Source organism: Podarcis melisellensis (genome assembly GCF_964234715.1).
Source record: "Podarcis melisellensis genome assembly, chromosome: W".
In the NCBI taxonomy this organism is placed as follows: Eukaryota; Metazoa; Chordata; class Lepidosauria; order Squamata; family Lacertidae; genus Podarcis; species Podarcis melisellensis.
Genome location: NC_138535.1, coordinates 12,169,094 through 12,183,175, shown reverse-complemented (window position 1 = coordinate 12,183,175; position 14,082 = coordinate 12,169,094). Strand labels below are relative to the sequence as shown.

At 44.2% G+C, this 14,082-nt stretch overlaps 2 protein-coding genes across 2 annotated transcripts in view; both read left to right on the top strand.

Annotated features, from left to right (window-relative positions):
• Positions 1-14,082, top strand: part of LOC309361218 (uncharacterized protein) — a gene marked incomplete at its 3' end in the record, with an annotated part of 424,120 nt that overhangs the window by 153,181 nt on the left and 256,857 nt on the right. The window lies entirely within an intron of this gene.
• Positions 11,144-14,082, top strand: part of LOC309361165 (BCL-6 corepressor-like protein 1) — a 126,364-nt gene continuing 123,425 nt past the window's right edge. Inside the window, 2 exon segments of the mRNA XM_081896134.1 lie at positions 11,144-11,748; positions 12,012-12,144. Of these exon segments, the coding sequence (XP_081752260.1) occupies positions 12,059-12,144 (86 nt within the window). The 5' untranslated portion in view covers positions 11,144-11,748; positions 12,012-12,058.

The window sequence follows — 14,082 nt, the reverse complement described above, 5'->3', positions numbered from 1 at the left end:
CTGAATTGCTTCTAAGTCAGCAATTCTCACAGTTTCCAAATGCGCCAGCCTTGACTCATGTGCTGATACATCTGAATTAACTTGGGTCAAATCTTGTCTTAATTGAGCAAAGTCACTTTTTAGTTCCTGTATAGACTTTTGATTTCCTCTTACTTCTGTTTTAATTTCCTGAAGCAATTGCAACACAGAGTCCTCAAAAGATGGTGACTTAGAATCCCTCCTTGCTTTGGTTTTTGTTTTCTCTGTCCTCTCTCCTTTCTCTCCCCCATCCATAACTTGCAATTTTTTGTTCAAGGTCAGTCTCAAACACAAAGGTGAGATAAGGAGACAGACAGTTTCTCTTCTCAAGCCTCTCCACCAGTCTTAATATACAAGTCAACAGTCTCTCTAACTTGTAATCCTTCCTTAATTCCCCAGAAGTTAATAACACAGTCACAATTTACCATTTACCGTATTTTTCGCACCATAGGACGCACTTTTTCCCCTCCAAAAATGAAGGGGAAATGTGTGTGCGTCCTATGGTGCGAATGCAGGCTTTCGCTGAAGCCTGGAGAGTGAGAGGGGTCGGTGCGCACCGACCCCTCACGCTCTCCAGGCTTCGCACACCTCTCTGCAAGCAGCGGGAGCCCAGCGCTGGGCTCCCGCTGCTTGCGGAGACTTGCCTGCATGCCGAAGCCTGCGCGCGCTGAGCTCAGCGCGCCCAGGCTTCGCGGACCTCTCCGCAAGCAGCGGGAGCGCTCCCGCTGCTTCCGGAGAGTTGCCTGCATGTTGAAGCCTGCGCGCGCTGAGCTCAGCGCAGCCAGGCTTCGCGGACCTCTCCGCAAGCAGCGGGAGTGCTCCCACGGTTTGCAGAGAGCTGCCTGTTTTGGGGGCTGGGGTCGGGGGAAACTCGAGCTTCCCCCACCCCAGCCCCGTGCCTGGGGGAAAATAATTTTCCCCCCTTTATTTCCCCCCCAAAAAACTGGGTGCGCCCTATGGTCCGGTGCGCCCTATGGTGCGAAAAATACGGTATATCTGGGGGTAGGGGTACGGTTTAAAAGAGAAAGGGAAAAGGAAAAACCTTTGAGTTCGGGCAGCTGCAGTTACTCCCCCCCCCCCAAGTAGGAAAACAAACGTTGAACGTGTCCTTTTCTTTACAACGTCACAATGGAGTCTAGTCTCCCCGACTGAGTAGTCTGCTTCCACAAAGAAAATACCTCGTAAATCCAAACTGTCTGCAAGGATTAAAAAAAGTCTGAAAAGTATCTCCCCCCTTCCCCCTGCTAGCAGGAGGGATACAAAGGTTAACTTGAAAGTCTTTAGAAAGTCGTAAATCTTAGATCGCGGCTTCGGCTAATGTAGCTGTTTTGTCTCTTAATCAGAGGAAGGGACTGACCTCCGTTTTTTTTAAGCCCCTGTCCTTTCCAAATAAATGTCCAGATTTTTAATTTATTACTCACTCTTTTCCAATCAAAGTTGCTTGGAGAAATTGGCCGCTCACGATCGCCGGACTCAGAGCTTCATGTGATGAAGGAAGCGAGTCTATTCCCAAGTGCCTCAGTCTCCAACCCCACCCGCTCTCGGAGGCCTTATCAAGAGCTTACCAGGGAGTGAGGGAGTCATTCCAGGCACCCGCAGGAACACCAAGTCCTCGGAATGCTCAATCCGAGGTTTCTAAGAGGTACCGCATCGCTCTAGTGGTTTCCCCAACCTTCAACCTTCAAAGCACCGGTGCTCTTTCAAGCGAAAGAGCTCACCCTTCCAGCAGAACGGGCAGCCAACACTGAAGTCCTATTGCTCTCTTTTCTTTGTAAGGCATTTTGTTTTATAAAATATCCTCTAATAACCGCCTTGCCTGCATCCCATATTGTTCTGATATCGCTCGTTTACTTGTTATTTAATTCGAAGTATTCCTTTAGTGTGTTTTTAGCATCTTCTATTATTTTTCATCTTTCAATAAAGATTCATTCAATTGCCTTCTCCTTATTCCTGTTCTCCAATCTGATTTTAGGCCTAAGAGGACTGAATGGTCTGAAATTGTTTTTGGTAAAATCTGTGACTCCTCAATCCTTCTAAGCAAGTCTGTAGAAATCCATATAGCATCTATCCTGCTAGCTGATTTCTTTGGTTCAGAGAAATACGTATAATCTCTTTCTAGCTCATGTTTTATACCTCCAAGAATCTTTTAGTTCCAAGCTCTCAATCATATTCACAAAACTGGATGGTAATTTCCCTTGTCTATTATTTTCTCCCATTCCATCTGGTTGTGGGTTTATAACCCCATTAAAATCTCCTAATAATATTGTAATGGTTATATGGGGTTGCTCGTGCGTAAGTTGCCGCCACTCCTGGCTAGGTAGTCTGATTAAACCTTTCCTGGCTGGACAGCCCTTCGCTTCATGGCTGTTCAGTCGCTAGCAGAATCCGTCAGTGGGCGTTTCTTGAACTTCTTCCAGCAAAGAAGTTCTTTGACGCCAAGTCTACGCCTACTTTCCCTGCGTGGAAGTCTTCTGCGCAGGGTGGGTGTGGGTAGCGGAGGACCTGTGCTCTCTCTGCTGGTCTCCGGCAAAGAGTCCTGGAGCCCCCTCTCCGATTTCCTCATCCGCCCCCCTTTATCCCTGGTGTTACGCTGATTTCCTTCCCCAGCCGATGAGTTCCCTCTCTCCCTGCTTGGCCCTTCTCCGGCATCGCTTGGGAGCCCTGCCTCCACTTCTGGCTCCGATGTCAGTTCCCTGACAAATATTATTTCTTCTTCCATATAGTCTAACAACTTCGTTTCTAGTTTTTAAATTTGTTTTGCCTTTTCCTCGTTAGGGGCACACACCCCTACTATAATAATTTTTTCTCCTTGGCTTTGAATTTTGAGTATTATTATTCTTCTGTTTGGGTCGGAAAATATTAATTCTGGCTCTAAGCATGGTCTAACATAGACCACTACCCCTCTTTTTTTTACCTGGACAGAGATGAATTCTTTTCCTAGTTTAGGATTTATTAGCACTCTTTTGTGGTCTTTTGTAACATGGGTCTCCTGTAAGCAGATGACATCATTCTTTTGTTTCATTAATATGTGTTGTACTTTGTTACTTTTTTTCTTTTCGTTTAAACCATTAACGTTCCACAACATAATTTTTAGATTCATTTTTATTCGTTAAAATTTGTTACAATAATTTTTATTTACAATATTAACAAGTCAGTGTTAATATTGTAAATTAGCAAGTCAGTGTATAATACTTTATTGAATGTCAAATCACCTTCTACAATCACGTTCCTAATGTATTCTAGATTAGTGTTCTTATAGTTCTTATATTTTAGGCTGGACTTTCTGCTATTGTCTGTCTGTTGCCCCCTAGCTCATTTTTATATGTTCTGTAGAATTTTTCAGCTTCTTCTACTGTTTCTAAATCAATCTTCTTTTTCCTTTAAAATTAAAGGCGATTCCCTCTGGGAATTCCCATTAAAAAATATAGATTTTGCTTTTAGGGCATTTGTCAGGAATTGATATTTTTCTCTCTTTTTAAGCAGATGGGGGGGGGATTTCTTTCAAGATTATGATGTCTTCTCCTTTTATTTTAAATGCCTTCTTTCTTCTATGTTGTAAGACCCTATTCTTCAGTTTATTCAATGAGAATGTAATTAAGCAATCCTCAGGCCATTTATTTGCCTTTGCTTTTCTAGAGTTTACCCTGAATACATTCTCTGTGTTTTCTGATATCAAATCTTCTTCTACTTCTAGCCAATTAGCTACTTCTCTTGTGATAGTTTCTTGTACATTCTCTTCAGCTATTTCTGGATCACCGTGTATTCTGAGAACATTCTCTTTAGTCTGCATCTGGAGAATAGACAAGGCATCCCAGGTTGTCTCCTGTGTTATTTTAAAGTCATCATTTTCCTTTTTAACCCTTTCCCAATCTTTTTTTTATTTTCTCTTAATTCTTTGGAGGTTTTTTTTTTAATTTATTCTAAATGTTGTGTTTTGGTTTTGAGTTCATGTATTGATTTTGTTAGTTCTTGCTTTCCCTCAGTGAGTTTTTTTTTACTTGAATCTTCAATTCTGTAACTGATTTTGTATTTTCATCAATTTTTCACACCATCCTATATAATTTATCATCTAGTCCTTTTACTTTATTATTCATTTCCATTTTGAGATCACAAAATTCCTTTTTCATGTATCCTATATTGTTCTTCAAACTCAGAATGAGGTCTCTCAGGTCCATTTCTTGTTCTAACCCAGAATTTATTCTGCCCTGTTGGTTGTATGTTGGGCCTGTAATAAACTTTTTGTTGGATGACATATTAGTTTCTTTGGGATAAAGTAAAAACCTTATCCCAAGCCTTAATTGTTACTCTTTCCCTCTGTCCTCCCTGAGGTTATATAAGGTTAATCCCTTGGCATGATCTTTTATTTCCAAATAAAACTTGGCACCTTCCGATTTATAAAATAATGACTTTTTTCAATTTTTCTTATCTCTCTATTCCCCCCCCCTCAATTGGGTTTGTTGCTTTCTGTATAAAATCAAATATTTCTAAATAATCCGAATACCTTTCGTTTTTCACTCTTCTCCCCTGCCCGCCTCCATTCCACCCCCTCTCCCCCCACTCGCCTCCCACCTTGTCACCCACTCTCTTCAAATGAGATTCCTATTAATCCAATTATTTTTCAATTATTGTTGATGCTCAACAATTCCTGTTACCAAATTAATGGTAGGTGAGGGAAACAAAAGGGGAAAGGGAAGCCAGGAAGGGAGGCAAGGAAAAAAAGAAGGAGGGGAGTAGAGGGTAGGAATTTATCAACAAATTTTCCAGAATGCAACAATCCGACCTGAAGAATTTGGAGCAAATGATTCAGCAGAGGAAACACAGCCCAGAATAACTAAGGAGATAGTACAAGAATACTTGGCTAGTCTAGATGTATTCAAGTCTCCAGGGCCAGATGAACTGCATCCAAGAGTATTAAAAGAACTGGCAGATGTGATCTCAGAACCACTGGCAGTCATCTTTGAGAATTCCTGGAGAACAGGCGAAGTCCCGGCAGACTGGAGGAGGGCAAATGTTGTCCCTATTTTCAAAAAGGGGAAAAGAGAGGACCCAAATAATTACCGCCCAGTCAGTATGACATCAATACCAGGGAAGATTCTGGAGCAGATCATTAAGCAAACAGTCTGTGAGCACCTAGAAAGGAATGCTGTGATCACCAATAGTCAGCATGGATTTCTGAAAAATAAGTCATGTCAGACTAACCTGATCTCGTTTTTTGACAGAATTACAAGCCTGGTAGATGAAGGGAACGCAGTGGATGTAGCCTACCTTGATTTCAGCAAGGCATTTGACAAGGTGCCCCATGATATTCTTGTAAAGAAGCTGGTAAAATGCGGTCTTGACTATGCTACCACTCAGTGGATTTGTAACTGGCTGACTGACCGAACCCAAAGGGTGCTCATCAATGGTTCCTCTTCATCCTGGGGAAGAGTGACTAGTGGGGTGCCACAGGGTTCTGTCTTGGGCCCGGTCTTATTCAACATCTTTATCAACGACTTGGATGATGGACTCAAGGGCATCCTGATCAAATTTGCAGATGACACCAAACTGGGAGGGGTGGCTAACACCCCAGAGGACAGGATCACACTTCAAAACGACCTTGACAGATTAGAGAACTGGGCCAAAACAAACAAGATGAATTTTAACAGGGAGAAATGTAAAGTATTGCACTTGGGCAAAAAAAATGAGAGGCACAAATACAAGATGGCTGACACCTGGCTTGAGAGCAGTACATGTGAAAAGGATCTAGGAGTCTTGGTTGACCACAAACTTGACATGAGCCAACAGTGTGACGCGGCAGCTAAAAAAGCCAATGCAATTCTGGGCTGCATCAATAGGAGTATAGCATCTAGATCAAGGGAAGTAATAGTGCCCCTGTATTCTGCTCTGGTCAGACCTCACCTGGAGTACTGTGTCCAGTTCTGGGCACCACAGTTCAAGAAGGACACTGACAAACTGGAACGTGTCCAGAGGAGGGCAACCAAAATGGTCAAAGGCCTGGAAACGATGCCCTATGAGGAACGGCTAAGGGAGCTGGGCATGTTTAGCCTGGAGAAGAGGAGGTTAAGGGGGGATATGATAGCCATGTTCAAATATATAAAAGGATGTCACATAGAGGAGGGGGAAAGGTTGTTTTCTGCTGCTCCAGAGAAGCGGACACGGAGCAATGGTTCCAAACTACAAGAAAGAAGATTCCACCTAAACATTAGGAAGAACTTCCTGACAGTGAGAGCTGTTCGACAGTGGAATTTGCTGCCAAGGAGTGTGGTGGAGTCTCCTTCTTTGGAGGTCTTTAAGCAGAGGCTTGACAACCATATGTCAGGAGTGCTCTGATGGTGTTTCCTGCTTGGCAGGGGGCTGGACTCGATGGCCCTTGTGGTCTCTTCCAACTCTGTGATTCTATGATTCTATGATCCCCCCAAAAAAGGGAAATGGGAAAAGGGGGAAAAAGTAAGAAGGGAAGACTGTTTGTGAGTCTGTATATCCAGGGGTGGGAGAGTGGTTTTTTTTTTTTACCTTCCTCCCCTATTCAATCGCCTGTTCACTCTTCAATTCACTCAGTCTCTCTTATACAGTTAACTGGAGTAAAGTTGGATGCTTTTTCTTTTTTACACCACTTGGTGTCGCTGTGTCCAGTCTCTGTAATCCTTTTAATAGATACCTGTCTTTGTCTCCTTTAAGACCTCTTGTTTCTTTGACTCCACCCCTTCTTGCGTCGTTCCTCTCTCTGCTCCTGAGTCCACACTTAGTCCAGCCTTTTCTCCAAGCACACTATGCCATATTTGCCATTTATGTAAGTTAAAAAAAGTTTAAATCCAAAACCACGTGTTGAGTCTTTCTTTCTGCTTTTTCTCTTGATTTTTTCGTGTCTTTTCCTCTTTGCTCTCTAGCAGTTCAGCCGCTTTGTGTTTGTAGTTTTAACAACTTTCATATGTTACGGCAAAATCTGGGTGCGAGGCTGCTCTGCCACCCAGCTCATCGGACTAAGTCCGTGGGTCCCTGCGGAGGAAAATGAGCTCAGCCGGAGACAGGAGCAAGCAGCAGAAGATCCAAGTTTATTGCGCAACAGGTTCAAGGCGAGATTGAACAGTGAGAAAGGGGTGACATGAGTTTTTGAAACTCCCTCCATGTCCCAGAATACAGTGCAAAACACGTCATGAATACATTAAAGAGAGGTTTGGTTACACAGATTAACATATGGAGGAGGGAGGGGGGAATATGCAGAGCTACACCAGATTAACATAAGGAGGAGGGAGGGGGGAATATGCAGAGCTGGAGATATGCACAGATAAACACTTCCTGGGGATGAGAAAACAATAGTCCCAAATATGCATAGTCTGCCACCTGACATTGTCTGGAGGAAAGGCTGATCAGAGCAATTTGAAAGGATTAGGGTCTTGACACCTTGCTTGAGGGATTTTGCTGGACAGGGGAAATGTGATGGAGTCCTAGGGTAATTGAGCAAACTGGCACGCTGATTTTCTATGAATTTTATAGATTTTAGTCCCTTTTGACATTGACAATTGGAAATAAATTGATATATTGTAGCGAAGAAGAAGGTGAAGAAGACATGCCCCCCCTTCCGTAACAGTCCGCCATTCGGAGATAGATTTGCACTAAATAATAACTTTGTATCTATCGTACTAGATGTGTGGGTTTGTGCAAACCTGAAGGGGACTTGCAAATCATGCCTCTTAAGGCCATTTGCAAGTATAGTAGTGCAGATAGCTGGATATAGGATATCGCATAAAGGAACACCTGTTGTATTTTGTTCAGTGGTGGTCTATGCTTTACATTTAGCAGGAAGGTCCACTATTGACTGGAAAAAATGCAGTTTGCTTTGCCCCCCGCCATTTTGTGTTCTCAGGTGTCAAGGTAGCTCTTCTGTGGTCTCACGTGTCACAGTAGTGGCAATCCCTGGTGAATCCACTTAGGGCTTTCATATTAGCCATGTTGCCTGGCACCCATCACAGCTGGCACAGGTTTGGACACGTCCTGAGGTAAATGTCTTTACCTTGGCCTTTCTATGGGGTTTTATTTTAGAGGCTCTGGTCTTGCAGTCATGGGAAGTTGCTCACTTGCACTTAAAAGGACCAAAAGCTAATTGCAGCCTGGATACTTAGTGCATATCTATATAACGTAAACATACATTGTATTGGTCCGTGTTGCTCCCTCCTTTGTTGCCCTGCTCAACCAACCTCCTTTTCCATTAGGGCCTATTCCCACTCACACGGCACCCCTACCTTCACCGAGATTTAGGGTGCGGAGAAAAGATTTGCAAGTTCTTACAGAACTTTAATGCAAATCTATCTCCGAATGGCGGACTGTTACGGAAGGGGGGGCATGTCTTCTTCACCTTCTTCTTCGCTACAATATATCAATTTATTTCCAATTGTCAATGTCAAAAGGGACTAAAATCTATAAAATTCATAGAAAATCAGCGTGCCAGTTTGCTCAATTACCCTAGGACTCCATCACATTTCCCCTGTCCAGCAAAATCCCTCAAGCAAGGTGTCAAGACCCTAATCCTTTCAAATTGCTCTGATCAGCCTTTCCTCCAGACAATGTCAGGTGGCAGACTATGCATATTTGGGACTATTGTTTTCTCATCCCCAGGAAGTGTTTATCTGTGCATATCTCCAGCTCTGCATATTCCCCCCTCCCTCCTCCTTATGTTAATCTGGTGTAGCTCTGCATATTCCCCCCTCCCTCCTCCATATGTTAATCTGTGTAACCAAACCTCTCTTTAATGTATTCATGACGTGTTTTGCACTGTATTCTGGGACATGGAGGGAGTTTCAAAAACTCATGTCACCCCTTTCTCACTGTTCAATCTCGCCTTGAACCTGTTGCGCAATAAACTTGGATCTTCTGCTGCTTGCTCCTGTCTCCGGCTGAGCTCATTTTCCTCCGCAGGGACCCACGGACTTAGTCCGATGAGCTGGGTGGCAGAGCAGCCTCGCACCCAGATTTTGCCGTAACACATAGGACAAACTTGCCGCTGCAGAATAAATATTGTTATTCTTCCACTTTTTTTGATACTTATTGTACAGTTCTGCGCTGTTGTTTAAGTATAATGAGAAATATTTCTGTAATTTATCAAATAAAATCTTCTCCCCGCTCTTTATTCTTTGTGCTTTAGTCTTTTGGGGGAATTTTTTTGGGGTTGGCTTCTTTTTGCCACACCAGCACGTTCACGTCGTGTTGGTTCCGTAGCCTAGCTTTGTCCCCTTGTCCTTAATGCATTCCTTATCAGCCGAATTCTTTATTTTTATGGGATAAAGGTCGCTGGAAATTTCACTGTCGCTCTTATCTTATTCTCAGGAGGCAGTGAAACCGGAAGCCTTTCAACCCCTGCAAAAGCTTAAATGACATATGCAGTTGTGCTTTGAATTAATTCTATGGGTAAGATACCAAAATCTATTCTATGCTTCCAGCAGCCCTCTTTAACCTCAACATCCTGGACCAAGTGTAGCACTCCCAAGCGATGATTGTTCCAGTATTATCAAGTGTGCTACTTTTTGAATAACTCTGCAATAAAACAGGAAAACAGAAAGCATTTCTGTATGGGTTCCGAATTGGATTCATCTCTGGCAATGTGGACATTTCCACCCCCTCCCATTGCAATAATCTCCTGATCTGATGTTTTGAGAAAGGAGGAGGCGGAAACTGCTCTTTGCTTCTTCCGCTCCTGCCTGATTCTGTGGGAGTCTGAGTGTTATCTCTGTAGAGATTAAATGGCTGAGTGAGAACTATAACACTCATGCAAGCCAGTACCTCTTTTTAGTTTTAGTTTGCAGTAGCTAATAGAAATAAAAGAAGTTATGCTTCACAGCTTTCTTCCGTGTTGTTCATACTCTGCTGAGTTTGGTGCTCACAATGGACATTTGTGGCTCCAGTGCACTTAGACCTGCTTTCCAGGAGTGGAAGGTCTTTGGAAGTGCTCCAGTTGCGGCAGAAGTTGTTGAGCCCAGTTGTTGGCATCGGCTCAAAGGCGTACTGACAGGCAATTGGAACAGGCTTCTGAAAAAGGCAGCTGAGGCCGAGGAATGGAGAGCTATATTCTTTCTCATGAGAGCTATATTCAAAGCTCCATTGCTAAGGTGTTTACTAAATTTGGAAGACCCTACAGATTGCAGCATCCTCTTCACAGTTAGCCTCAACTGCTGAAAGCAGGGCAATTTCCGAGTAAACATTTGTAGGCTCAAGCTGCTTTCCTGGTGCCTCTGTTTTGTTGTAATAGTTCACTGTAGATTGGCAGAGACGGAGCTTTGGCTCATGCTAATCTGCCAGGCTACATAAGATGACATTATAGGACCCCAAGAGGTGTACATGGCTATCTTCCTGCTGAGGGAGTGGCATACTGAGGATTGGGAAAGAAGGTGCTTGTTGCTTCTCAAGGCTCCTGACTCCCAAGAAGGGACGCTTGCCATCAGGGTGACTTCTCAGTGGGGTTGGTCGAGGGCACTTCTGCAAATTCCTTTGTGGAATTCTCTCTGCACTTGGCACCTCCCTACGTGCTGCCTGCCCAGAAGGGAACTCCTCGTAGTTCCTTGGGAACTTGCACTTGTACTGCCTAGCTTGGAGTCTCTCTCTCTATTTTCTCCGCTACCCAATTTTCAACCCCTGGGTTTTGTTCCCCTAGTTGCGAGGGATTCCTGCTCTCCCCTTTTCTCTGCTCCCTGGGAATGGTTCTGTCTGGCTCACATCCCACATCCTCCCTGGGAACAACAACAAAAAAAGCACTCAACAATGTCCGTTTCTGTTGCTGCATCCTTCAAGGTGCCTTCGTGCCTCTGCCGTTGACCCCCGTCCTTCTTTGCGCTTTCGACAAACACATGGCTGCCCGTGCAGCCTTGGCCTCTGCTTTTGGCATGTTTCGTGCACGGAGATCCTGTCCCATCTGTGCTCTCTGCTTCTCCCCCAGTGCCGCCTCCCATTTTGTATGGTACTTTGCTTTCTTCTTGCCCTCGATATACCATGAAATTTGCTTGTTAAGTCCCCCACACATCTGCAAGCTCTCTTATAACCATATAAAGCACTGATACGGTGCATGGGAGAAAGAGTTCACACTTGCTTCCCTCATCTCTCTCCCCCCTTTATTTCATATACTGCATTCAACCCCCATCTTTCCTCCAAGGAGATCTAGGTGGCATAGATGATGCTCCTCCCTGCCCAATTTTTTTCCTCACAACAACCCTGTTAGGTAGGTTAGGTTAATACATGACGATGGGCCCAAGGGATTTGGACTTGGGTCTCCTTTGTCTCAAGCTCTTACCACTACACCACACAGCTTCCTAGTGACTTTGAATTTTCCCTTGGTGTTGTGTTTTCTACTAACTTCTCATCATGAGAAGTTACAGTACTCCCCTCTTTGGGTTTCCCACAATCCCTGTATGGTCTTCCCACTGTGGCCCCAGTCTGGAAATTTGACAGCTCATGTCTTGCATATCTGTACTGAGAATTGCTTTGCAATTAATTGCCTGGCAGTGCGGAGAGGAAATGACTCTTTATCTGAACAGAACTCAGCTCAAGGAATTTCAAGCTGACGTGCGTGCCTTTGCCTTTTGCACTTCTTCTCCTGCAGTGTTCCATGCTTCCTCCAGCCATAGGCATCCACAAAGGAGACAACCCTGCACCCCATGAACCATAACTCCCAGATTCCCCGCTTTTCATTTTAAACAAGCTAAGTTTCAAGCCTGAGATACGAGGCAAAAAAGTACAAGAAGTACGGTAATTATTCTCATTTTGTGCGGCAGAGAGGTTAGCTTGCTTTCCCCTTTTTGGTGGTTTAGCTCCACCTTCCCAAAAACATTTCTGCAGATGCCCTTGCCTCCAGCCTAACTTTGTGCATGGCAGCACCTCACCTTAGCCAAGGGTCAGTGTGACTGCCCCCCTGCTCTTTATCTGTCTGAACTGCCCCTTAGAAGCTGAAAACAGCGACTGTCAAATCTGGCCCTAATGCTTTGTGTTTTGTTGTTGTTGTTTTTCAATAGGCAGAGCCCGTGACAGGATTGAGACTGGCTGGCACTGAGCCGCTGTCATGATCTCTGCAGCGCCTCTCTACAGCGGGGTGCACAACTGGACTGGCGCTGAGTGGATTCGCATGTGTGGCCTCAGCGAAGAGAGGTGAGGTGCGTGTAGCCTCCACAGGCCAGGAGCGAAGAGGTTGGGCAGCTGGTGTGTATGAGGTGTTGGATTCCTTGTTAGACGATGCTGGGAAAAGGGGTGTCCTCCAGTTTGCAGAAATGCAGTTCAGCTGACTTAATTTGTAGGGTGTTTTAGCCAAAGAGACTTGGGAGTGGGGCTGGGGAACCTGTGGCCCTCCAGACTTTGCTGGGCTACAACTCCCACCATTCTTGATTGTTGCCTGGGGGCTTCTGGAAGTTGCAGTCCAACAACATCTGCAGGGACACAAGTTCCCGGCACCAGACATCAGCTTTAAACTTTTGCACCAGGTATCCGCTACTTATCTACAGTGGGTCAAAACAGTAGCTCTACAACCATACAAATATATGGTAAGAAAAATAATAAATGGGTCAGGATATGTATGATTGAGCTAAAGGAAGTTCCTGGGTCTGAAAAAGCTGGAAGACTACTGCTTTAAAGTAGCTATCTCTTGGTACCCACCAGATGTGCTGACTATGGATCAGATCAGCACCAGCCAGTACATTTTATGATCTCTGTTAATTATTTTAACTCTCTCTTTTTTGCTGGAAGTGTGTGGCTTTGTTGTTTAATAATAATGAAAGTTTTATGCTTTCCTCCAAGTAACTTGTGGTTCTTCTCTCCCCCGTTGTTTATTCCCACAACAACCCTGTGAGGTAGGCTACTTTGAAAGAGAGTGATCAGCCCAAAGGAACCCAGGGAGCCTCATGGCTGAGTGGGGGTTTGAACCTGGGTCTCTCCTTTCCTAGTCTGCTCTAACCACTGCATCACATGGTATCGAGCCTTTTTTGTCATTAAGTGGTACATTGAATAATAATAATATGTTGTTATCATCATCATAATAATCATTAATTTAAAGTATGAATTTGGCCAAGTAGTACTCAATATTGCGAGATCTATATTAGAATGGTAGTTTTTAAGCTAAAATCAGAAACTTTCAATGTATCAGGTTTGAATGGAGAAGCTTTGCTGGATCCTTTTAATTTTTGCAAGATCTATGACATTTCACCTGTAGCCGTATGCATCACCAGCAGAGGCAAAGTGGGACAAATCACTCCTACATGATCACAGGCACCTCTCTGAGTCTCTAGTATGCAGTGGTGCTATCAGGGCAGGGTTCGGAGATGCATGCCCAGAGCCCCACTCCTTAGCAAAAGGAGCAGGAGGGGTCCCAAATGCAGCAGGACTGGCTTTCCACATTTTTGAAGTGATGTAATGGACATAATAACTAGCAAAAGTTCCCTGCTGCCCCCAGCAAGACCAGTGTTTCAAGATCATAAATCATAAATCTAAAGCTCATTTGAAGCATACGATTTCCCCCAAAGGATCCTGGGAACTGTAGGTTGTTTTTAGTAGCTAAGAATTGCAGCTTTGTGAGGCGTAGACTACAGCTCCCAGGATTCTTAGAAGAAAGTAATGTGCTTTAAATTTATAGCATATATGCAGCCTGAAATTAGCTGACAGCACCACCACTAACCACATGTTTTTGAAGAGATAGTGCTGCTCTACCTCCCAAAAAAATGTTGGGGTGGAGGGAAAGAAAGATTACTTTCTAAAAGCATGGCCAGGCTTTCCACTCAGCACTCTTAAGTAGAGTAGGGGATTGAGGTCAGGCCAAGTGGGTAATGTGGGGTATTTGATGCTGGTTTTCTCCATGGTTGAGATATGAGAGAATTTGTGGAAAGTCTGGAAAGCTTGAGGTGAGGGATCTCAGGGGGGAAGGTGGATGGAAGGGATCTCTTCTTTCATCATCAAGATTCTTGGACTCTTCTTTCCCCCCACACTAACTTTGGCTACAATCTCAACTGCTACTTCACAAGTTTACTTCCATCGTCCTTGGTGGTAAAGTTTGGGAAGCTGCAGCCCTGGACCCAAAACAGCATAGATTTAGGAGTGGGT